This window comes from Delphinapterus leucas, chromosome 4, assembly GCF_059928025.1.
Source record: "Delphinapterus leucas isolate spDelLeu-1000000601 "Yukka" chromosome 4, BTC_Dleu_Yukka2, whole genome shotgun sequence".
Taxonomy (NCBI): Eukaryota; Metazoa; Chordata; class Mammalia; order Artiodactyla; family Monodontidae; genus Delphinapterus; species Delphinapterus leucas.
The window spans coordinates 139,786,607-139,812,946 of record NC_143132.1 but is presented as its reverse complement, the minus strand read 5'-3'; the positions used below and the strand labels follow the sequence as shown (position 1 = coordinate 139,812,946).

General features: G+C 41.9%; 2 protein-coding genes and 1 pseudogene across 11 annotated transcripts in view; 2 read left to right on the top strand and 1 right to left on the bottom strand.

The window, feature by feature from the left end:
• The window catches only part of BTD (biotinidase), a 62,219-nt gene extending 36,568 nt beyond the window's left edge, over positions 1–25,651 (bottom strand). For 3 of the 9 annotated variants that reach the window (XM_089911166.1, XM_022561736.2, XM_022561738.2), the window contains exon 1: positions 25,329–25,651. The gene's annotated coding sequence lies outside the window, so the exon portion shown is untranslated. Of the gene's footprint in view, positions 1–967; positions 19,043–25,264 lie in introns of those variants that run through there. The other 6 variants (XM_089911170.1, XM_022561732.3, XM_089911168.1 and 3 more) reach the window with 4 other exon arrangements.
• LOC111168156 (zinc finger FYVE domain-containing protein 1 pseudogene) lies at positions 4,943–8,081 on the top strand (annotated as a pseudogene).
• Positions 25,217–26,340, top strand: part of HACL1 (2-hydroxyacyl-CoA lyase 1) — a 42,122-nt gene continuing 40,998 nt past the window's right edge. For both annotated transcript variants that reach the window (XM_089911165.1, XM_022561731.2), the window contains exons 1-2: positions 25,217–25,724; positions 25,878–25,982. In XM_089911165.1, coding sequence (XP_089767291.1) covers positions 25,635–25,724; positions 25,878–25,982 — 195 coding nt within the window. In that variant the 5' untranslated portion in view covers positions 25,217–25,634. The remainder of the gene's footprint in view (positions 25,725–25,877; positions 25,983–26,340) is intronic.

The following is a 26,340-nucleotide window of genomic DNA, read 5'->3' as shown; positions in this document are numbered from 1 at the left end:
TTGAAGAGACACATCAAGCAACAGAACCAGAGTCAGATGTGGCAGACATGTTGGAATGATCAGACCAGCAATTAAAAATAACTATGATTTGGACTTCCCTGGTGGCACAGTGGTTAAGAGTCCATCTGCCAATGGAGGGGACATGGGTTTGAGCCCTGGCCTGGGAAGATCCCACATGCCACAGAGCAACTAAGCCCGTGCGCCACAACTACTGAGCCTGCACTCTACAGCCCATGAGCCATAACTACTGACCCCGTGTGCCACAACGACAGAAGCCCATGCACCTAGAGCCTGTGATCCACAACAAGAGAAGCCACTGCTATCAGAAGCCCACACACCGCAATGAAGAGCAGCCCTCGCTTGCCGCAACTAGAGGAAGCCCGCACGCAGCAATGAAGACCCAACGCAGCCAAAAATAAATAATATAATTAAGAATATATATATATATTATAAAGTTACCATTTAAAAAAATAGTGAAGATTGGTTCAAGATGGCAGAGTAGAAGGATGTGCGCTCACTCCTTCTTGCGAGAGCACCGGAATCACAACTAACTGCTGAACAATCATTGACAGGAAGACACTGGAACTCACCAAAAAAGATACCCCACAACCAAAGACAAAGGAGAAGCCACAGTGAGACGGTAGGAGGGGCACAATCACAATGAAATCAAACCCCATAACCGCAGGGTGGTTGACTCACAAACTGGAGAACACTTATACCACAGAAGTCCACCCGCTGGAGTGAAGGTTCTGAGCCCCACGTCAGGCTTCCCAACCTGGGGGTCTGGCAACAGGAGGAGGAATTCCTAGAGAATCAAACTTTGAAGGCTAGGGGGATTTGATTGCAGGACTTTGACAGGACTGGGGAAACCAGAGACTCCACCCTTGCAGGGCACACACAAAGTAGTGTGCACATTGGGACCCAGGAGGAGGAGCAGTGACCCCACAGGAGACTGAACCAGACCTACCTGCTAGTGTTGGATGGTCTCCTGCAGAGGTGGGGGGTGGCTGTGTCTCAACGTGGGGGCAAGGACACTGGCAGCAGAAGTTCTGGGAAGTACTCCTTGGTGTGAGCCCTCCCGGAGTCCACCATTAGCCCCACCAAAGAGCCAGGTAGGCTCCAGTGTTGGGTCGCCTCAGGCCAAACAACCAACAGGGAGGGAACCCAGCCCCACCCATCAGCAGATAAGCAGATTAAAGTTTTACTGAGCTCTGCCCACCAGAGCAACAGCCAGCTCTACCCACCACCAGTCCCTCCCATCAGGAAACTTGCACAAGCCTCTCAGATAGCCTCATCCACCAAAGGGCAGAGAGCAGAAGCAAGAAGAACTACAATCCTGCAACCTGTGGAACTAAAACCACATTCACAAAAAGATAGACAAGATGAAAAGGCAGAGGGCTAAGTACCAGATGAAGGAAAAAGATAAAACCCCAGAAAAACAACTAAATGAAATGGAGATAGGAAACCTTCCAGAAAAAGAATTCAGAATAATGATAGTGAAGATGATCCAGGATCTCGGAAAAAGAATGGAGGCAAAGATCGAGAAGATGCAAGAAATGTTTAACAAAGACCTAGAAAAATTAAAGAAAAAACACCTAGAAGAATTAAAGAACAAACAAACAGAGATGAACAATACAATAACTGAAATGAAAAATACACTAGAAGGAATCAATAGCAGAATAACTGAGGCAGAAGAACGGATAAGTGACCTGGAAGACACAATGGTGGAATTCACTGCCATGGAACAGAATAAAGAAAAAAGAATGAAAAGAAATGAAGACAGCCTAACAGACCTCTGGGACAACATTAAATGCAACAACATTCGCATTACAGGGGTCCTAGAAGGAGAAGAGAGAGAGAAAAGACCCAAAAATATTTGAAGAGATTATAGTCAAAAACTTCCCTAACATGGAAAAGGAAATAGCCACCCAAGTCCAGGAAGCACAGAGAGCTCCAGGCAGGATAAACTCAAGGAGAAACATGCCGAGACACACAGTAATCAAATTGACAAAAATTAAAGACAAAGAAAAATTTTTGAAAGCAACAAGGGAAAAACAACAAATAACATAAAAGGCAACTCCCATAAGGTTAAAAGCTGGTTTCTCAGCAGAAACTCTGTAAGCCAGAAGGGAGTGGCATGATATGTTTAAAGTGATGAAAGGGAAGAACCTACAACCAAGATTACTCTACCCAGCAAGGATCTCATTCAGATTCAACGGAGAAATCAAAAGCTTTACAGACAAGCAAAAGCTGAGAGAGTTCAGCACCACCAAACCAGCTCTACAACAAATGCTAAAGGAACTTCTCTAAGTGGGAAACACAAGAGAAGAAAAGGACCTACAAAAACAAACCCAAAACAATTAAGAAAATGGTAATAGGAACATACATATCGATAATTACATTAAAAGTGAATGGATTAAATGTGCCAACCAAAAGACACAGGCTCGCTGAATGGATACAAAAACAAGACCCATATATATGCTGTCTACAAGAAACCTACTTCAGACCTAGGGACACATACAGACTGAAAGTGAGGGGGTGGAAAAAGATATTCCATGCAAATGGAAATCAAAAGAAAGCTGGAGTAGCAATACTCATATCAGATAAAATAGACTTTAAAATAAAGAATGTTAAATAAAGAGACAAGGAAGGACACTACATAATGATGAAGGGATCAATCCAAGAAGAAGATATAACAATTATAAATATATATGCATCCAACATAGGAGCACCTCAATATCTAAGGCAACTGCTAACAGCTATAAAAGAGGAAATCAACAGTAACACAATAATAGTGGGGGACTTTAACACTTCACTTACACCAGTGGACAGATTATCCAAACAGAAAATTAATAAGGAAACACAGCTTTAAATGACACAATAGACCAGATAGATTTAATTGGTATTTATAGGACACTCCATCCAAAAACAGATTACACTTTCTTCTCAAGTGTGCAAGGAACATTCTCCAGGATAGATCACATCTTGGGTCACAAATTAAGCCTCAGTAAATTTAAGAAAATTGAAATCATATCAAGCATCTTTTCTGACCACAATGCTATGAGATTAGAAATCAATTATAGAGAAAAAATCCTAAAAAACACAGACACATGGAGGTTAAACAATATATTACTAAATAACCAAGAGATCACTGAAGAAATCAAAGAGGAAATAAAAAAATAACCTTGAGACAAATGACAACGAAAACACGATGATCCAAAACCTATGGGATGAAGAGGGAAGTTTATAGCAATACAAGCCTACCTCAAGAAACAAGAAAAATGTCAAATAAACAATCTAACCTTACACCTAAAGGAACTAGAGAAAGAAGAACAAACAAAACCCAAAGTTAGTAGAAGAAAAGAAATCATAAAGATCAGAGCAGAAATAAATGAAATAGAAACAAAGAAAACAATAGTAAAGATCAATAAAACTAAAAGCTGGTTCTTTGAGAAGATAAACAACAAAATTGATAAACCATTAGCCAGACTCATCAAGAAAAACAGGGAGAGGACTCAAATCAATAAAATCAGAAATGAAAAAGGAGAAGTTACAACAGACGCCACAGAAATACAAAGCATCCTAAGAGACTACTACAAGCAACTGTATGCCAATAAAATGGACAACCTGGAAGAAATGGACAAAGTCTTAGAAAGGTATAAGCTTCCAAGACTGAACCAGAAAGAAACAGAAAATATGAACAGACAAATCACAAGTGATGAAATTGAAACTGTGATTAAAAATCTTCCAACAAACAAAAGTCCAGGACCAGATGGCTTCACAGGTGAATTCTACCAAACATTTAGAGAAGAGCTAACACCTATCCTTCTCAAACTCTTCCAAAAAATTGCAGAGGAAGGAACACTCCCAAACTCATTCTATGAGGCCACCATCACCCTGATACCAAAACCAGACAAAGATACTACAAAAAAAGAAAATTACAGACCAGTATCACTGATGAATATAGATGCAAAATTCCTCAACAGAATACTAGCAAACAGAATCCAACAACACATTAAAAGGATCATACACCATAATCAAGTGGGATTTATCCCAGGGATGCAAAATATTTATATTGCGCATCAATATACACAAATCAATCAGTGTGATACACCATATTAACAAATTGGGAGCAGGGAGAAGTTCACTCACATCAGCTGATCCTAACTGACAACAGGAGAGGAGGAACCCCAGGAGGCAGTGAAGGAGGAGGGGGATGGAAATGGAGATGAGGATAGATCCACTGGTGCCCTGAGGAACAGCCCACACCTCCACCGGGGCCCCGGGATCCCCTGACACTTCCTCGCCACAGCAGAGCTGCTTCTTGGTAGGGTTCCCGGGATGCTGCGGTCGGGGAGGGAAGGGCATAGCCCTGCACCGGACGAGTGATAGCCCTGGAGCTCCCTCTGCCCCCGGGAAGGAAGGGGGGGGCGGAGGCGGTGGGCGTGGTATAAACAATGGATGCGGCTCTGGCCTCTGCCAGCGTGGGGGGGATTTGGGGTGCCCTTCTTTGTTCTTAGACCTTGCTGCTGCCCCTCGGGTTGTGGTGGTGTTGTCCGGAAAGAAGGAAGGGTGAGGAATCCCCGGCTGGAGAGAGGCGTCGAGGTATCCTCTGAAATACTGACTTAAGCTGGATAATATTGAAAAGTTCCTGACCACTCTCTTTCATTACCAAAACCTTGTGTCTGAGGCCCCATGCATGCGCCCACCTCAGTGAACCCATCAGATCTCTCTCAGATAGCCATAACAGACCCTCTCAAGTTAATTTTAACCATATATTTGCCTGCACTTTATGGAGGATGAAACTATCAAGCCAAGTCAACATTGCTGCTGATCCAGGAGGCTTGGCAGCAGAAAATTAAACATCCGAACGTTTGTAAATGTGTGAAGAATTCTGATAGGACATCGAATGTTTTTTTAAAAACATTTTTTTAAGGGTGTTCAGAACCCTGTGGAGGCTGTGCTCAGTCTTCAGACTCAACGCCTTTGTCTTCACTTCTGGGGAAAGCCCAGGTACCGTTATATTGTAGATGCTTTCCTTCTCAGTCTGAATATGAGTGCGCAGACTTCCCCAGCAGAGAAGGGCCTGAACCCTGGGCTGTTGTGCCAGGAGAGTTACACCTGCAGCGGGACTGACGAAGCCGTCTCCAAGTGTGATGAGTGCTGCAGCCTGCAGTGTCTCCACTGCGAGGAGAAGCTCCAGCGGCAGGAGCGCCTGAGAAACCATGAGCGGATCAGACTCAAAGCTGGCCACGTCCCTTACTGTGACCCCTGCAAGGGCCCCAGTGGGCGTTCTCCAGGTATGAAGCAGATGGCAGACGTGAGGTGCCAGACCTGTAAAATCAACTTGTTCCTGGAGTGCCAGAGAGGACTCATTCTGGGGGTAACAAAAGGAGGCAACCTGTTACTGTGTACCATGTGGCTAAGGTACAGGCGTTGCTGGAGGAAGAAGGGATGGATGAGGACACCAAGACGAAGAAGATGACTGAGAAGGTTGTGAGTTTCCTCCTAGTAGATGAGAATGAAGAAATTCAGGTAACGAATGAAGAGGACTTTATTAGGAAATTGGACTGCAAACCCTATCAGCATCTGAAAGTGGTTTCCATTTTTGGAAATACTGGGGATGAGAAGTCTCATACCCTCAACCACACTTTCTTTTGTGGCCAGGAAGTCTTCAAAACCTCCCCTGCCCAGGAGTCCTGCACTGTTGGAGTGTGGGCGGCATATGACCCAGTCCACAAAGTAGCAGTGATAGACACAGAAGGGCTCTTGGGGGCTACAGTGAATATAAGCCAGAGAACACGGGTACTGCTTAAGGTCCTGGCCATTAGGCCTCGTCATCTATCGAACTCATGCAGACCGACTGCACAATGACCTCTTCAAGTTCCTTGGGGACGCCTCAGAAGCTTATCTGAAGCATTTCACCAAGGAGCTCAAGGCTACCACTGCCCGCTGTGGCCTGGATGTCCCCCTGTCCACCCTGGGCCCTGCTGTTATCGTTTTCCACGAGACTGTGCACACTCAGCTGCTGGGCTCTGATCACCCCTCCGAGGTGCCCGAGAAGCTCATCCAGGACCGGTTCCAAAAGCTGGGCCGCTTCCCTGAAGTCTCCAGTTCTATTCGTTACAAGGGAACGAGGACATACAATCCTCCCACAGACTTTTCTGGTCTTCGGCGTGCTTTGGAGCAACAACTAGAGAATAACACCACCCGTTCTCCCCGGCACCTGGGGATCATCTTCAAAGCTCTGAAGGCCCTCAGCGACCGCTTCAGCGGTGAGATCCCCGATGATGAGATGGCACACAGCTCCCTTTTTCCAGATGAGTACTTCACCTGCTCCGTCCTGTGCCTCAGCTGTGGGGCTGGATGTAAGAACAGCATGAATCACGGGAAAGAAGGAGTACCTCATGAAGCCAAAAGCCACTGCAGATACTCTCACCAGTATGACAACCGGGTTTTTACCTGCAAGGCCTGCTACGAGAGAGGCAATGAAGTCAGCGTGGTGCCCAAGACGGCTGCTTCAACCGACTCCCCCTGGATGGGTCTCGCAAAATATGCCTGGTCTGGGTACGTAATCGAATGTCCCAACTGCAGCGTGGTCTATTGTAGCCGGCAGTACTGGTTTGGGAACCAATATCCTGTGGACACAGTGGTGCAGACAGAGATTGTGCATGTGTGGCCTGGAACTAATGGATTTCAGAAGGACAACAACAATGCTGCCCAGCGCCTCTTGGATGGGATGAACTTCATGGCTCAGTCGGTGTCTGAGCTTATAGCCTTGGGCCCACCAAGGTTGTGACATCCTGGCTGACATACCAGATCGCCCCTGCCTACTGGAGGCCCAACTCCCAGATCCTAAGCTGCAACAAGTGTGCTACATCCTTTAAAGATAATGACATCAAGCATCACTGCCGGGCCTGGGGGGAGGGCTTCTGAGACAGCTGTTCACCCATGACCCGGCCAGTGCCGGAGTGGGGCTGGGGCCCTGCACCCGTGCGGGTGTGTGACAACTGCTATGAAGCCAGGAATTCTCAGTTAGATGCCACTGAGGCACAGGGTACCTCAGTGAGGGTGGAATGCTGATTGTTTGGAAGGTGGGCAAGTCCGTGCAGGACACTTTGGGAGCCGTGGTGACGGCCAATGACATACCACTAGGTTTGGTGAAGGATGAGGCCAGGCCGGTGTACTGGGTACCAGACCATGAGGTCCTGCACTACCACAACTGCCAGAAGGAGTTCAGCGTCAAGCTTTCCAAGTACCACTGCTGGGCCTGCAGACAGGGCTTCTGTGATGAGTGTTCCCATGACCGCCAGGCTGTCCCCTCTCGAGGCTGGGACCACCCTGTCCGAGTCTGCTTTAATGGCAATAAAAAGCCTGGTGACCTTTAATGCCCCCCCACAAAAGTGAAGAATAAAACCCACATGATCATCTCAATAGACGCAGAAAAATCTTCTGACAAAATTCAACACCCATTTATGATAAAAAAAAACTCTCCAGAAAGTGGGCATAGAGGGAACCTACCTCAACATAATAAAGGCCATATACAACAAACCCACAGCAAACATCATTCTCAGTGGTGAAAAACTGAAAGCATTTTCTCTAAGATCAGGAACAAGACAAGGATGTCCACTCTCGCCACTATTATTCAACATAGTTTTGGAAGTCCTAGCCACAGCAATCAGAGAAGAAAAAGAAATAAAAGGAATACAAATTGGAAAAGAAGAAGTAAAACTGTCACTGTTTGCAGATGACATGATACTATACATAGAGAATCCTACAGATGTCACCAGAAAACTACTAGAGCTAATCAATGAATTTGGTAAAGTTGCAGGATACAAAATTAGTGCACAGAAATCTCTTGCATTCCCACACACTAACAACAAAAGATCAAAAAGAGAAATTAAGGAAACAATTCCATTCATCATCGCAACAAATAGAACAAAATATCTAGGAATAAATCTACCTAAGAAGGTAAAAGACCTGCACTCAGAAAATTATAAGACACTGATGAAAGAAATCAAAGATGATGTGAACAGATGGAGAGATATACCATGTTCTTGGATTGGAAGAACCAATATTGTGAAAATGACTATAGTACCCAAAGCAATCTACAGAGTCAATGCAATCCCTATCAAATTACTAATGGCATTTTTTACAGAACTGGAACAAAAAATCTTAAAATTTGTATGGAGACACAAAAGACCCTGAATAGAAATGCAATCTTGAGGGGAAAAAAATGGAGCTGGAGGAATCAGACTCCCTGACTTCAGACTATACCACAAAGCTACAGTAATCAAGACAATATGGTACTGGCACAAAAACAGAAATATAGATCAATGGAACTGGATAGAAAGCCCAGAGATAAACCCACGCACATATAGTCAACTAATCTATGACAGAAGAGGGAAGGATATACAATGGAGAAAAGACAGTCTCTTCAATAAGTGGTGCTGGGAAAACTGGACAGCTACATGTAAAAGAATGAAATTAGAACACTCCCTAACACCATACACAAAAATAAACTCAAAATGGATTAGAGACCTAAATGTAAAATGAGACACTATAAAACTCTTAGAGGAAAACATAGGAAGAACACTCTATGACATAAATCACAGCAAGATCTTTTTTGATCCACCTCCTAGAGTAATGGAAATAAAAACAAAATTAAATGGGACCTTATGAAACTTAAAAGCTTTTGCAAAGCAAAGGAAACTACAAACAAGACAAAAAGACAACCCTCAGAGTGGGAGAAAATATATGCAAATGAATCAGCGGACAAAGGATTAATCTCCAAAATATATAAACAGCTCGTGCAGCTCAATTTTTATAAAAACAAACAACCCAATCCAAAAATGGGCAGAAGACCTAAATAGACATTTCTCCAAAGAAGACATACAGATGGCCAAGAAGCACATGAAAAGCTGCTCAACATCACTAACCATTAGAGAAATGCAAATCAAAATGACAATGAGGTATCACCTCATACTAGTTAGAATGGGCATCATCAGAAAATCCACAAACAATAAATGCTGGAGAGGGTGTGGAGAAAAGAGAACCCTCTTGCACTGTTGGTGGGAATGTAAATTGATACAGCCACTATGGAGAACAGTATGGAGGTTTCTTAAAAAACTAAAAATAGAACTACCATATGACACAGCAATCCCACTACTGCGCATATACCCAGAGAAAACCATAATCCAAAAAGACACATGCACCCCAATGTTCACTGCAGCACTATTTACAATAGCCAGGACATGGAAGCAACCTAAATGCCCATCGACAGAAGAATGGATAAAGAAGATGTTGTACATATATACAATGGAATATTACTCAGCCAGAAAAAGGAACGAAATCGAGTCATTTGTAGAGGCGTTGATGGATCTAGAGACTGTCATACAGAGTGAAGTAAGTCAGAAAGAGAAAAACAAATACCGTATATTAACGCATATATGTGGAACCTAGAAAAATGGTACAGATGAACCGGTTTGCAAGGCAGAAATAGACACACAGATGTAGAGAACAAACGTATGGACACCAAGGGGGGAAGTGGCAGGGGGGTGGTTGTGGTGTGATGCATTGGGAGATTGGGATTGACATGTATACACTAATATGTATAAAATGGATAACTAATAAGAAACTGCTGTATAAAAAAATAAATTAAATAAATTTCAAAAATTCAAAAAAATAATTGGATATAATTATAGACTACTTCATCCAATAACACCAGAATACACATTCTTCTCAAGCTTGCATGAAATATGCTGTATTCATCAAGATAGAAAACATTATGGGCCATAAAACATACCTTAACAAATTCTAAAGAACAGAGATCATGCAATGTCTGCATTCAAACTGCAATGGAATTAAACTAGAAATCAATAACAGAAAGGTAACTGGGAAATCCTCAAATACTTGGAGATTGAACAACTTGCTTCTATGATAACACATGGGTCAAAGAGGAAATCTCAAGAGAAATTTTAAAATATTTTGAACTAAATGAAAATACAACTTATGAAAACTTGTGAGATGCAGTGATAGGAGTGTAAAGAGGGATATTTTGAACAGTATTGAATACATATATTAGGAAAGAAAAGAGATCTAAGATCAATAATCTAAGCTTTGGTGTGACCAAGGTGGTAGAGTAGGAAGGCTCTGAGCTCACCTCCTCCCATTTTGGGTACACCAAAATTACACCTATTTACAAAACAACTATATGAGAACAAGCTGAAGGCTAGCAGAAAAGATTTTCTACAACTAAAGATATAAAGAAGGAGCCACAGGAAGCTGGTAGGAGGGGCAAAGATGCAGTTTAGTCAACACCCACAAACTGGAGGGTAATTACAATTGTGGAGGTTCTCCCCAAGGAGTGAAGGGTCTGAGTCCTACACTGGGCTCCAGCCCAGGGGTCCTGCATAGAGAAGATGAGCCCACAGAAAGTTTTGCTTTGAAAGTCAGTGCGGATTGCATAGGGGAGATCCAGAGGGCTGAAGGAAATACAGACTCTGCTCTTAAAGGGCACAAGCAAAATCTCACAGGCTCCTAGACCCAGGGCAGAGGCATAATTTGAAAGGACCCTGGGTCAGACCCACTTGCTGATCTTAGAGAGTCCTAGAGAGGCAAGAGGCAAATGGGGTCCCCCAGGGCACATAGATACTGATGGCAGCCATTTTGAGGTACTTGTTCTACCACGAGGACACTAGTGCTAGCAAGCACCATTCCGGAGTCCTCCCTCTACCCTATTAGTGCTGGGGGCTTAGCTGCCCATCAGCAGATGGGCACCAGCCCTGTATCCCCCAGGGCCACACAGCCAGCCACCCTGGGACCCAGCCCTGTCCAACAGCAGGCCTTCCAAAACATGTAAAACAGGCCCAGATAGGTTCACTGGTAAATTCTACCAAACACTTAAGGAAGAAATTATACTAATTCTTAACAATCTCTTCTAGAAGACAGAATCAGAGAGCATACAGTCATCCCTTGGTATCCATGGTTCCAGGATCTGCTGCAGATACTAAATCCACGGATGCTCCAGTCCCAGAGCCAGCCCTCAGTACACAAGGTTCCACATCTGTGGATTCAACCAACTGCAGATTGTGTGGTACTGTAGTATTTATTGAAAAAAAAATCCACGTATAAGTGGACTCATGCAATTTAAACCCGTGTTGTTCAAGGATCAACTGTACTTCCAAACTCATTCTATGAGGCTTGCATTACCCTAATGCAAAAACCAGACAAAGACATTACAAGAAAATAAAACTGCAAAAATCCTCAACAAAATATTAGCAAATCCAATCCAATAATTTATAAAAAGGACTATACACCATGACCAAATGAGATTTATTCCAGGCATGCTAGGCTGATTCAACATTTGAAAATAAGTTCGTGTAATCCATCACAACAATGGACTAAAAAAGAAAACTTGGATGCAGAAAAAGCATTTGAATACACTAATATGTATAAAATAGATAACTAATAAGAATCTGCTGTATAAAAAATAAATAAATAAAATTAAATTAAAAAAAAAGAAAAAGCATTTGATAAAATCCAAAACCTTCATGATAAAAACTCTCAGTAAACTAGGAATAGAGGGGGGACCTTCCTCAACATGATCAAGAGCATCTACCGAAAAACCTACAGTTAGCATCATACTTAATGGTGAGAAAAACTAAGTTTTCCTACTAAGATCAGGTATAAAACAAGGATGCTCCCTCTTGCCATTCTTTTTCAACATTGTACTAGAAGTTCTAGCTAATGCAATAAGACAATTAAAGGAAATAAAAGACATACAGATTGAGAAAGAAGATATAAACCTGTCTTTCTTTGCAGATGACATGATTATCTACGTAGAAAATCTGAAAGAACTGATAAAAATAAACCCTCCTGGAACTAATAAGTGATTATAGCAAGGTTACAGGATAAAATGTTAATATACAAAAGTCTATTGCTTTCCTAGGGACTTCCCTGGTGGTCCAGTGGTTAAGAGGATGCAGGGATCCAATGCAGGGGATGTGGGTTCGATCCCTGGTCGGGGAACTGGGATCCCACATGCCACGGGGCAACTAAGCCCACACGCCACAACTACTGAGTCCACACGCCACAACTAGTGAGCCCATGTGCTGCAACTACAGAACCCATGTGCTCTGGAGCCCGTGCACCACAACGACAGAGCCCACGTGCTCTGCAGTCCATGTGCCACAACTAGAGAGAAGCCCATGAACCGCAACAAAAGATCCCACATGCTGCAACTAAGACCCGATGCAGCCAAAAATAAAATAAATATTTTTTTTAAAAAGTCGATTGCTTTTCTATATACCAGCAATTAACAAGTAGAATTTGAAATGAAAAACACAATACCATTTACATTAGCACCCCAAAAATGAAATACTTAGGTATAAATCTAATGAAATATGTAAGAGATCTATAAGAGAAATCACCAAACTCTGAAGAATGAAATGAAAGGATTCCATGTTCATGGAGAGGAAGAATCAATATCGTCAAGATGTCAGTTCTTCCCTACTTGATCTACAGATTGAATCCAATCCCAAATAAAATCCCAGCAAGTTATTTTGTGGATATCGATAAACTGATTCAAAAGTTTATATGGAGAAACGAAAGACCCAGAATAGCCAATACACTACTGAAGGAGAAGAACAAAGTCTGAGAACTGACACTATCCAACTTCAAGACTTACTATAAAACTACAGTAATCAAGTCAGTGTGGTATTGGCAAAAGAATAAACAAATACATCAATAATAAAATAAAACAGAGAGCACAGAAACAGATCTACATAAATACAGTCAACTGATCTCTGACAGGAGCAAAGGCAATACACTGAAGCAAAGACAGTCTTTTCAACAAATAGTGCTGGAACAAGTAGACATTACATGCAAGAAAATCAGTCTAGACAGAGCTCTTACCCCCTATGTGTTTTGTCCAATACCACCAAACAATTAACTCAGTTCTGACACTATCTACTTAAAGGTAGTGTCAGATCCCACAGCCTAAGGGCTCACTCCTTCCCCACTTTAGATGATAATTGCAAATCCAGGTTATCTGTGCTTCTGACTGACTAGTTATAGAGATTCCCACAACCCTCTCCTCCTGTTTGGTAATTTGCTAGAGCAACTCACAGAACTCAGAAACATTTATTTACATTAACAGTTAATTATAAAAGACACGATAAAAGATACAGATAAAAAAGCCAGATGAAGAGGTATATAGGGGCAAGGTATATGGGAAGGGGTGCCCTCTCCCTGTATCTCTAAATGTTCACCAACCCAGAAGCTCTCTGAATCCTGTCTTTTTGGGTATCCTTGATTAAATCACTGGCCATTGGTGACTGAACTCAAACTCCATCCCCTCCCCTCTCCCAGGAGGTCAGGGGCTAAATTACAACCCTTCAATCACATGGTTGATTACCCCGGCAATCAGACCCCATACTTAGGGGCTTTCCAAAATTTAACACATTAACATAAACTCAGGTGTGGTTGATAGGGGCTTGTTATGAATATCAAAAGACACATATTGCCCTTATCACTTCGGAAATTCCAAGGGTTTTAGGAGCGCTGTGATAGAAATGGGGATGAATACTAAACATATATTTGTTATTATAAATTTCATCACATACACCCTTCACAAAAATTAACTCAAAATGGATCACAGACCTAAATGTAAAGTGTAAAACTACAAAACTCCTAGAAGATAACATGGGAGAGAACCTAGATAACCTTGAGTATGGTGATGACTTCTTAGATACAACACCAAAGGCATGATCCATGAAAGAAATAAATGATAAGCTGGACTTCATTAAAATTAAAAACCTCTGCCCTGTGCCCAGAAATAAACTCACACACCTGAAACAGGAGGGAAGGGGGCAGGGTACAACCTGTAAAAGAATGACATAGCTATTGGATAAAAAATAAACCGGTTAGAACCAACTAGGTCCAAGATGGAGAAAGATTCCACTTCCAGGGGACCTTGAGCCTAATTATATGTTCATTGTATACATCAGCATAAGCTAAATGACACACCCACCAGCACCATGACAGTTCCAAGGTTAACCATATAAGGTCAAAAAGTGGGCAGTTGCTCAATTCCTGGAAATCCCCACTCCTTCTCCAAAATAGTTGGAGTAATCCTTCCACTTGCTAGCCTATGAAATTACCCATCCCATAAAAACTAACCACCCCATATTTTGGGGTCTCTTGCCTTCTGAGATGGCCCACACTTTGTGTAGTGTGTTTCTCCCAGGGCCATTCTCGCCTTTTGAGATGGACCATATTCTGTCTATGGAATGTGTATCTCTCTAAATAATTCCATTTCTTACCTATCACTTTCACTGAAAGTCTCTCACTGAATTCTTTCTGCGATGAGACATAAAGAACCTGAGCTTAAGTCCTGGGACCAGGTGTGTGATCGCAATTAAAAGAGAGTGGGTTCAAGTCCCAATTTGGGTTTTGGCTGGGTTCGAGTCCCAATCTGAGGTGTGCAGTTTCACATCTATGGTCAATTAATCTTCGATAAAGGAGGCAAGAATTTACAATGGAGAAAAGTCAGTCTCTTCAGCAAATGGTGTTAAGAAAGCTGGACAGCCGCATGTAAATCAATGAAGTCACAACATACCCTCACACCATACACAAAAATAAATTCAAAAGTGTTTAAGACTTAAATATAAGACATGACACCACAAAACTCCTAGAAGAGAACATAGGCAAAACATTCTCTGACGTGAATCATACCAATGTTTTCTTAGGTCAGTCTCCCAAGGCAATAGAAATAAAAGCAAAAATAAACGGGACCTAATCAAACTCATAAGCTTTTGTACAGCAAAGGAAACCATAAACAAAATGAAAAGACAACCTATGGACTGGGAGAAAGTATTTGCAAATGATGCGACTGACAAGGGCTTAATTTCCAAAATATACAAACAGCTCATACAACTCAATAACAAAAAAACCCAAATAACTCAATCAAAAAGTGGGCAGAAGATCTAAATAGACATTTCTCCAAAGAAGACATATAGATGGCCAACAGGCACATGAAAAGATGCTCAACATTGCTAATTATTAGAGAAATGCAAATCAAAACTACAGTGAGGTATCACCTCACACCGGTCAGAATGCCCATCATTAAAAAGTCTAAAAATAAATGCCGGAGAGGGTGTGGAGAAAAGGGAACCCTCCTACACTGCGGGTGGGAATGTAAATGGGTGCAGCCACTATGGAGAACAGTACGGAGATTCCACAAAAAACTAAAAACAGAGTTGCCATATGATCCAGCAATCCCATTCTTGGGTATAGATCCAAAGAAAACACTAATTCAAAAAGATACATGCACTCTTATGTTCATAGCAGCACTTTTTACAGCAGCCAAACATGGAAGCAACCTAAATGTCCATCAACAGATGAATGGATAAAGAAGATGTCATATATATACATACATACAAACATATATATATATATATATATATTCACACACACAATGGAATACTACTCAGCCATAAAAAAGAATGAAATAATGTCATTTGCAGCAACATGGATGGACCTAGAGATTATCATACTAAGTGAAGTAAGTCAGAGAAAGACAAATAGTATATGATATCACTTGTATGTGGAATCTAAAATATGACACAAATGAACTTATTTAGGAAACAGACTCAGAAATAGAAAACAAACTTATGAATACCAAAGGGAAAAGGGGGTAGGGGAGGGATAAATTAGGAGTTTGGGATTAGCAGATACAAACTACTCTATATAAAATAGATAAACAACAAGGTCCTTCTGTATAGCACAGGAAACTATACTCAATATCCTGTAATAAACCATATTGAAAAAGAATGTATACATATGTATAACTGAATCACTTTGCTGTACACCAGAAATTAACACAACATTGTAAATCAACTATACCTCAAATTAAAAACAAAACAAAAAAAAAACAACAACTTCTGCTCTGTGTAAGACAATGTCAAGAGAATAAGACAAGCCACAGACTAGGAGAAAATATCTGCAAAAGATAAAAGATGGTTACCCAAAATATAAAAAGATCTCTTAGGGCTTCCCTGGTGGTTCAGTGGTTGAGAGTCCGCCTGCCGATGAAGGGGACACGGGTTCGTGCCCCGGTCCGGGAAGATCCCATATGCCACGGAGTGGCTAGGCCCGTGAGCCATGGCCGCTAAGCCTGCGCGTCCGGAGCCTGTGCTCCACAACGGGAGAGGCCACAACAGTGAGAGGCCCGCGTACCGCAAAAAAAAAAAAAAAAAAAAAAGATCTCTTAAATTTAACAATAAGAAAACAAACAAATCAATTTAAAATAGGCAAAAGATCTGAACAATTACCTCACCAAAGAAGATATATAGATGACAAATAAGCATATGAAAAGATGCTTCACATCATGTATCATTAGGGAACTGCAAGTTAAAACAATGACAGATACCACTAAACACCTAATAAATGGCCAAAACTGAGAATTGAGAACCCTGACAACACCAAATGCTGGCAAGGATGTGGAGCAACATGAACTCTCATTCACTGCTGGTGGGAATACAAAGGTACAGCCACTTTGGGAAAAAAACTGGTAGTTCCTTAAAACCTAAACATACAGTTCTCTTACCATGTGATCCAGCAGCCATACACCTGTATTTCCCCAAATGAGTTGAAAACTTATGTCCATGCAAAAACCCGCACGCAAGTGTTTACACCCACTTTATTCATAAGTGCCAATACTTGGAAGCAACTGAGAGTAAGTGAATGGATAAACCATGGTCCATCCAAACAATGGAATATTGTTCAGCACTAAGAAGAAAGGAGCTATTAAGCCATGAAAAGACATGGAGGAAACTTAGATGCATTTTACTAAGTGAAAGAAGCCAATCTGAAAAGGGTATATATGTGTGACTTCAACTATATGACATTCTGGAAAAGGCAAAACTGTGGAGACAGTAAAAAGTTCAGAAGGGAGGGCTAAACAGGTGGAGCACAGAGGATTTTTAGGGCAGTGAAGCCATTCTGTATGATACTATAGTGGGGGATACATTTCATTATACATTTGTCAAACCCCACAAAATGTACATATAACACTAAGTGAATCCTAATGTAAACTACAACCTTTGGGTAATAATGATATTATCCAAATAATAATGCAATACCCAGTGCACTAATGCAATAATGATATGTCAGACAAACATATAAACACCTGCCTGCCAGCAAAAGTAACTATCTGACATAGAAACTTGTACATCTCATCTTGGGTTTTGAAGGGGGGAAAACGTATCCCCTGAGAAGTTATAACAAAGGTTTCCTTATGTGGGTTTAGGATTCAAATTCACAGACATGGGCTTCCCTGGTGGCGCAGTCATTGAGAGTCCGCCTGTCGATGCAGGGGACATGGGTTCGTGCCCCGGTCCGGGAAGTTCCCACATGCCGCAGAGTGGCTAGGCCCGTGAGCCATGGCCGCTAAGTCTGCACGTCCGGAGTCTGTGCTCTGCAACGGGAGAGGCCACAACAGTGAGAGGCCCGCGTACAGCAAAAAAAAAAAAAAAAAAAAGGAAAATAATGGTTGACTCTCACTCTTAAACACAAATGCAGAAAGCCTAAATAAAAATAATAGCAAACACCGCCTGCCAACGCAGGGCACACGGGTTCTTGCCCCGGTCCGGGAGGATCCCACATGCCGCAGAGCGGCTGGGCCTGTGAGCCATGGCCACTGAGCCTGCGCGTCCGGAGCCTGTGCTCCGCAACGGGAGAGGCCACAACAGTGAGAGGCCCGCGTACTGCAAAAAAAACAAAAGCAAACTAACTAAGCAATGTCTAAGAAGAAAATCATCGTGACCAAGTTGGGTTTATCACAAGAATGATGGATCATTTAATATGAGAAAGTGTATCAACTTAATTCACCACATTAATAAATTAAAGGAAATTAAAATGTGACTTATCAGCGCTTCTTATCTATATTGTACAGGAGGTCTTAGCCAGTGCAATAAGATAAGAAAAAGAAGTATATCCAAAGAAGAAATGTAGATGGCCAACAGGCACGTGAAAAGATGTTCAACATCACTAATCATCAGGAAAATGCAAATCAAAACCATAATAAGATATCACTTTACACCTGTCAGAATGGCTATCATCAAAAAGAACACAAATAACAAATGTGGTGAGGATGTGGAGAAAGGGAATCCTTGTACACTGTTGGCGGGAATGTTAATTGGTATAGCCACTGTGGAAAACAGTAGGGAGGTTCCTCAAAAAAATAAAAATAAAACTACCACATGACCCAGCAATTCCACTCCTGGGTATATATCTAAAAAACCCAAAAACGCTAATTTCAAAAAGATACAAGCACCCCAGTGTTCACAGCAGCACTATTTACAGTTGCTAAGATATGGAAGCAACCTAAGTGTCCAACAGATGAACAGGCAGAGAAGATGTGGTGTGTGTGTGTATGTATATACACACATACAAACACACACAATGGAATACTACTCAGCCATATAAAAGAATGCAGTTTTGCCATTTGCAACAACATGGATGGACTTGGAGAGTATTATGTCAAGTGAAATAAGTCAGAGAAAGACAAATACTGTGTGATATAACTTATATGTGGAATCTAAAAAATACAACAAACTAGTGAATATAACAAAAAAGAAGTAAAACTCAGAGATGTAGAGGACAAACTAGTGGTTACCAGTGGGGAGAGGGAAGAGGGAAGGGGCATTAAGAGGTGCAAACTATTATGTATAAAGTAAGCTACAAGGATATATTGTATAACATAGGGAATATAGCCAATATTTTATAATAACTATAAATGGAGTCTAACCTTCAAAAAATAAAATGAAATAAATTTAGGAATGTTAAAAAAAGAAAAAGAAGTATAAAAGATATAAGAATAGGAAAAGAAGAAACAAAACTTTCATTAATGATATGATTATCTACAAAGAAACCCAAGAGCATCTATAAGCAAATTATAATTAATAAGAAAATACAGTAGTTAAATTTAAGACAAGCATAAGAAAATTAATTGCATTCTAATACATTGGCCCCCCAAAACTAGAAAATGCAAATAACTAAACAGTAAGATACTTAGAAATAAACATAAGGAAAGATTTCAATTAAAAGATTAAGGAAGAGTAAAATAAATGGAGAGATATATAATGCTCATGGCAAGATAGACTCAATATAAAGATATTGTTCTATCCAAATTAATTTACGAACAATGTAATTCCAATGAGTATTTCATGGAATTCGAGAAACTGATTCTATAATATGTACGAAAGAGAAAAAGGCTAAGAATAAACCTAGAGGCGGAATAATGGCCCCGCAAAGATGTTCACATCCTAATCCCCAGAATCTGTGAGTATGTTAGGTTACATGGCAAAGGGGAATTAAGGTGCTAATTAGCTGACTCTGAGATAGGGAGATTATCCCGGTAAACTTAATGTAATCACCAGTATCCTTGGGAGTGAAAGAGGGAGGCAGAAGAAGGGATGGCAGCATGAGAAGGACTTGGCGTGATACTGCTCACTTTGAAGATGGAGTCAAGAACTTGAGAGGCCTCTAGAAGCTAGAAGGAGAAAGGCATGGATTCTCTCCCAGAGCCTCCAGAAAGGAACGTGCTCCTGCCAACACCTTGCTGTTATCCCAGTGAACCCCATTTCAGATTTCTGAACTACAAAACTGTTAAAATAATAAATTTATGTTGTTTTAAGCCATTAATTTTGTAGTAATTTTTTACAGCAGTGATAGGAAACTAATTACAATAGATAAGATGGTTTCAAAAGAACGAAGTAGAAGGACTTGTCCTAAAATAAAGACTTATTTTAAAAATATAGAAATTAAGATAGTGTAGGACTGGTGTTGGGACAGGAAAAGAACAGAGTCCAGAGACAGACCACACATATATGGCAACTTGATAGATAACATGGATCAGTGGGATAAGAATGAACTATACCATCAAAGGTGCTTGGACAACAAGTAGTTTAGTAAATTGACTATAAAAATGGCTAGCAATTATTCCTCTCTGTGTGTTCATTTTCCTTTATCATGTAACATTAATGCCATCCCACTCAGAGACTGAGCTCTACCTATAACTTACTTTGGCTAATGCGATGTTAGCAAACATGGGCACACAAAGGCTTCTGCCATAGGATTTGTCCCCTTTTGCAACCTGCTGCCAATAAAAGAAGCCCAGGGAAGCCTGCTGAATGATGAAAGATATATGGCACAGTGGGGATAAGCCTGCCACCGCTGGGGACCGGGGGTCAACTTCCAGTGGCAGAGTGACCTAGCTGACTAGCAACTGATCACAGACACATGAAGGAGCCCAGCTGAGCCCAGCCTCACAGGATTATAAATTAAATAAATGGTGGTTGCTTTAGGTCACTGAGTTTTAGAGTGGTTAGTTACACATCAAAATCTAATTGATATATATATTATATGGAAAAAACCCTGGATTGCTACTTCTCATCATATATATAAATCAATTTCAGGTAGACCAAGAGGCTTAAATATAAAAAAAACTAAACTTTTTAATGAAAATATAGAAAAAAAACTCCATATAACCTCAGTTTAGGGAAAGTTTTCTCAAGCAAGATACAAAGAGTATAAAATAAAGGAAAAGAATTGTCAGTTGTGGGAATTCCCTGGTGGTCCAGTGGTTAGGACTCCACACTTCCACTGCAGGGGACGTGGGTTCAATTCCTGGTTGGGGAACTAAGATCCCACAAGCTGTGCGCCACAGCCAAAAAACAAAATTGTCAGTTGTGACCACACACCGAAAAGACACAAAATTTTGTACCTCAAAAGTAACTATAAACAAAGGTAAAAGACGAAGAATAAGTATCAAGGATATATAAAGAACATGTAAAGATAAATAAGATAAACAATCCAATAAAGGACAAAAGATATAAACAGGTAACTCACAGCAGAAATCCCAATGGTAAATCCAAATATATAACTATATAATCTATACCTAGATATCTTCATTAGTAGTCAGAGAAATGGAAATGAAAATCCATTTTACAACCATCAAATTGGCAAAAAATTTTAAATTCCACAATTGAGGGTGCAGAGAAAGGGGAGTTCTTATATACAGAAGTTAGGGGTATAAATTGGTACAATAACTTTTGAGACCAATTTGGTAATATCTAATAAAATTGATGATGACCCACCCCTGTTAAAGCAGGCAGTTAGCTAGATACGAGCAGAGAAGGAGGGGCAGGGGTCAAATGGCAGGAAACCACATATCTTGTAAACAATGGGGGTCCCTGGTCAGACAAAGAAAAGCAGGAATCTCCAGACTGACAGGAAACTACACATTTGGGGGGTGATAAGTGTCCTGTAGACAAAGAAAGGTGGGGAAAGGCGGTGCCCTCATTACAATAAAATTAGCCTCACAGATAAGAAGTACTCATCATGCACCAATGTCATGACACTTCTGATCAAGGCTAAATAAGGACAGAAATCCCTCCTCCCCTCGGGAAGGTGGAGCTGGGAGGAAAATCAGGGAATATGAACCCACCCCTTCCCTCCCCAGTGAATATTCCACCCCTTCATTTCTATGCCCCACAAAGCAGCTTGCTGAAGAAACTCAGTGCAGCTACTCACCTGAGACTGGCTGCTCTCCCCTTGAGAGCATACTTTCTCTTAAATAAATCCTCACTTTGCTTTCTTGACCTCCCTGTCTCATCTCTGAATTCTTTCTGCTATGAGATAAGAACCTACCCTCTGATAACACTGCTAGATACATATACATAAAAACTCACACAAGTGCACAAGGAGACATGCAAGAATATTCAAAGAAAACTGTTTATAACACTAAAAAGCTTAAAACAACCTAAATGCCAATCACCTAAAGAATGCACAGGTGGGAATTATAAACACCAAATTCAAGATAGTGGTTACCTCTATGGCACAGGGCAGGAGATGTGATGGGGGAAGGAAACAATAGGGGTTTCGTTCTATTTGTTAAGTGTTTCTTAAGCTAGCGCTGGACACATGGGTGTGTGTTAATCTCTGTTCTTATTCATGTGTCTGAAAGATGTCATAAATGACATCTTTAAGTATATAAAAAATATATTTAAAAAAATATCGGGACTTCCCTGGTGGTGCAGTGGTTGAGAAACTACCTGTCAATGCAGGGGACATAGGTTCGAGCCCTGGTCTGGGAAGATCCCACATGTCACGGAGCAACTAAGCCCGTGCGCCACAACTACTGAGCCTGCGCTCTAGAGCCCATGAGCCACAACTACTGAGCCCGCATGCTACAACTACTGAAGCCCGTGTGCCTAGAGCCCATGCTCCGCAACGAGAAGCCACCGCAATGAGAAGCCCGCGCACCGCAATGAAAAGTAGCCCCCGCTTGCCATAACTAGAGAAAGCTCTCAGGCAGCAACAAAGACCCAACACAGCCAATAAATAAATAAATAGATTTATTTTTAAAAAAAAGCTAAAGGAAGGGGCTGTAATGAAAGCTGATGGCAAAACAGAAGAAACAAATGAAAACAGAAAACATTTAAAAACTGATACCATGTTTCATATGTGATGGTTGACCAACCCCTGGGCCACAGGCCACCTCCGAGTGTGGAGTACTTGCATATGAAGAAATACTACGTTATGACTTCTAAGCCATTTGACATAAGTCACTTATGTCCTCATAGCAGTTAGTTTACCCATTAAAACATAATTCTGGGGCCTAAGAAGTTACTGTAGAAGCTGCCTATTTTAAATCTTTAGCAAGTATATTTTCTCCAGGTATTATTTTGCAACTCTAAGGAAATGACCTGGTTGCCTAGATGTTCTCTTCGCCCAGATGTAAGAAAGCCACCAAATATCTCCCTCATAATCTCAGGTCCAGAGCCCACAAATACAGTAACCAGTATGCTCTCTGGAGAGCATGTAATCATTACTTTAGCCTTTTCTGTTAAAAAAAAACCCTAGACTTACTCCTCCTTTGACCTCTTTCCACGAATAAACAAACAAGGCAAAACAAATAAAATTCCATGCCTACCACCAATGAAAGTAATAAAGAATGTGGTTAACGCTTACAATGTCTGCACAAAAGGCCTTGGGTAAGTTACAAAAGAATCCTGGAATCCTGTCATTGCTGTTGGATTGAAAGCAGTTGCTCCAAGTGCCTGCAAATCTTGGGGTGAGACTCTCAGCACTTTTGCTGAATCATCAGACCCAAGTGAACCATGGAATGTTGGGCCCTGAACTCAAAGCTGTAAGGTGAAGCAAATTTCAACAGTCTCACCGACTCCCTCTGCTAAAGGGCAGAGTCCAGTCAGTTGAGAATTTGTCCCTTTGCACAATTGGTTATTCTGAATTCAGGGGATTTGTTCCAATTCATAGTTTAGTTTTCTCACTTTATACTGAGTGATTCTGTCAGTGATTCTTTTGGGACAGAAGAACACAGTTCTTCTTTGAACACAAGTCCACATGAACTGACTAACTGCCATCTACATGGTCTGTGCTACTGATGTCAAACCAGCCTTGAACCCATAAATCCAAATTAAGCAACAGTTTTTGGTAAAATGCAATCACACATTTAATTATTAACTCATGCCTCTAGCATGAGTACAGAGCTAGTGGTCCTCAAGTCAGGCTGCAAATCAAATTTAGGTAGCAGCTTTAAAAAAAATACAGGTGCCTAATTTGTCTTAAGATGCTGATTCAGAAGATGTGGGGTAGTGCCCAAGCAACTGTTTGTTTAAAAAGCTTTCCTAGTGATTCTGATGCTTGGGGATAGAAACTGTCATACAGGTACTGATATAAACAATCCCACATGGTAGAGAGGTATAGGGTCTATGCTTCTCAAACAGGGACAGGAGACACTGTACCAAGGACTATTCAAAGCCACACAAAGAGCACTGTGCATCTTTCTGGAATGTCAATTTTATTTCACAGGTAAATATTTTAAAATGTCATTTGTATTTTGGGTGGTGGTTACATAGGTATATACAATTGTCAAAACTCATTTAAGATCTGTACATTTACGTGTATGTTTACCTCAATAAAAAGATCACTTTTATATTAAAATATGGATAGATTCTGGAATACAATGCAAGATCTGCATTTATTTTCCAGATGAACTCTGAGACTTCAAAGAAATCTCCCTCTTAAATGGACTACCTTAGGCTAGGCCCCCATATCCAAGGGGGCCAGGGTGGGCATTAGGGCTTGAAATTCGAGGGGAAACCTTTTTGGAAGGTCCCACTGGCTTTAGAAATCCTTTCACTTCTAATGCTTTTCATTCATTTTACTACCCATGACCCACTCCTCTCTCTTCTTGTTTTTTTACTTTCCACATATTACTGGTCTTTTTGCTTTAAAACACTCCAGATCGTCAAAAATTTAAAGTTCCACTCTTCCTTACCATTGGCGATTTTGTTTGCTACCGAGCAGATGGTCTAATGACCCTGAGGCCATAGCCTCATAAATCACACATTGTAAGGCCATTTTTTCACTCAAAAATGTGTTTTAAAAGGTTCTCGTCCTGTGATAAACCACAATGGAAAAGAATATGGAAAAGAAAAAGAATTCATATATATGTATAACTGAATCACTTTGCTGTACAGAAAAAATTAACACATTGTAAATCAACTACTGATTTTCTTTTTTTAATCAAACTTTTTTTTTAAAAAAAGGTTCTGAGCTGCAGGAGCTGGTTGTGGTGCGGGACTGACTCTTAAGAATCACAACCCACCCCCCATTTCCTGACTGTAAAGACAAGAGTGGAGGGTTATTGGCTAGGGTTAGAGAAAATAACGGTCAAAAGTAACTAGGCTCAAGGGGCTCCTCTTATCTCCTGTGGCCAAAGGGCTTATCAGTGAATAGAGCCCAAGATTGTTAGTCTGAAGCACGGTCTGGTCCAATGGCTCTGGGTAAGTTACTTTTATCTCTCGCTTGGGAGATTCCGTGTCCTCCTCTAAGACACGACGTAGAGTACACATCCGCTTACGGATTTAACTGACGGGTATTAATCTTCACGGACTGCAAAGCCACAAAGATATGAGCGTACAAATCAGAAAGCGTGTAAGTCAAATCCTCGAACCTAAGGGACGCGGAAGAATGACCACGCAACCCAAAAACGACCTCGCCGTACAACCGGAACCTTCCAGCCACCCGCATCCCAGCAGCCTTTGCGAAACCAGCCCGCAGCCCCCAGAGCCCCGAGGCCGGGGGCGGGGCCGGGAGCGCGCGCAACGTCCCCTTCTGCCCAAGCCCCTAGCCCCCTTCCGCCCGGACTCTGCGTAAGTACCACCCGCCTTACGCAGTCTCGAAATGGCTCCGGGTGGTGGACTAAGGCGACAGGCCTCCGCGGTTCGACCTCTCACCTGCTCGGCACAGGCCTCCGCCTCCAGCTAGTCCCGCCTCCTCCTGACACTCTGCCGGCCGCTAATGGAGGGCCCGGGGAAAGGGCCTGGTTGTGGCAGGAGAGAGAGTGTGTTTACATCTCACCTCACCCCGAGCGGGCTGGTTTCAGCCCCGCCTTCTCCTCTCCGCCGTTTAAAGCGGTGGGTCGCCCTCCTCCTCACTCAGAGAAGCGGCCCCACTGTTGGTGTCTCCGGCGTTGGTTTGGCTGGGTGACTTCGCGTTAGCCTGCTGTCCACTGCGAGAGGGCCTCGCACTTCAGGTGCAAGATGTCGGAAAGTAACTTGGCAGAGCGCAGCGACGGAGGCGAGAGGCTGGTGTCTGGTGCTAAAGTCGTCGCCCAGGCCCTGAAAACACAGGTGTGCTGGACCTTCCTGATTGAAAGGCTCCTACGGCGGCCGACGGGGGCCGAGACGTTGTCTTGGAAACGGGAGAGCGGCGGGGAGGGCAGGGGGGAGCTTTGCTGGAGGCTTTCCTTTTAGCGGCCTCATTTCTCTGTTCTTGGCCCACAGGATGTGAATTACATGTTTGGCATCGTAGGCATCCCGGTGACCGAAATCGCCCTTGCTGCCCAGGAGGTGGGCATCAGATACATCGGGATGAGGAACGAGCAGGCGGTAAGTATGGACTTGGAGAGCCGAATGCAGCATTGGGGATGAGTAATAATAATGGCAAATTTTCACTGTGGACAGTCGCCGCTTATCTCGCCTCTAATACTTCACACGTATCAATCACAACAATCCTAGGAGGCAAGAACCATTGTTAATCCTAGTTACAAATGAGAAAAGTGAGACCCAGAGGGGTTAAGAAACTTGCTCAAGGAGGCAGCTGGTATTGGCAGAGCCAGGATTTGAACTTAGGTATTCTGGGTCTGGAGTCCATGCTCTTACAGTATACAGTATTGTACTCTGCCCAGTCTAGAGTGTCAGAATTGGCAGGGACATTTACCTGGTCTGAATCCTGTCCTCTGATCTT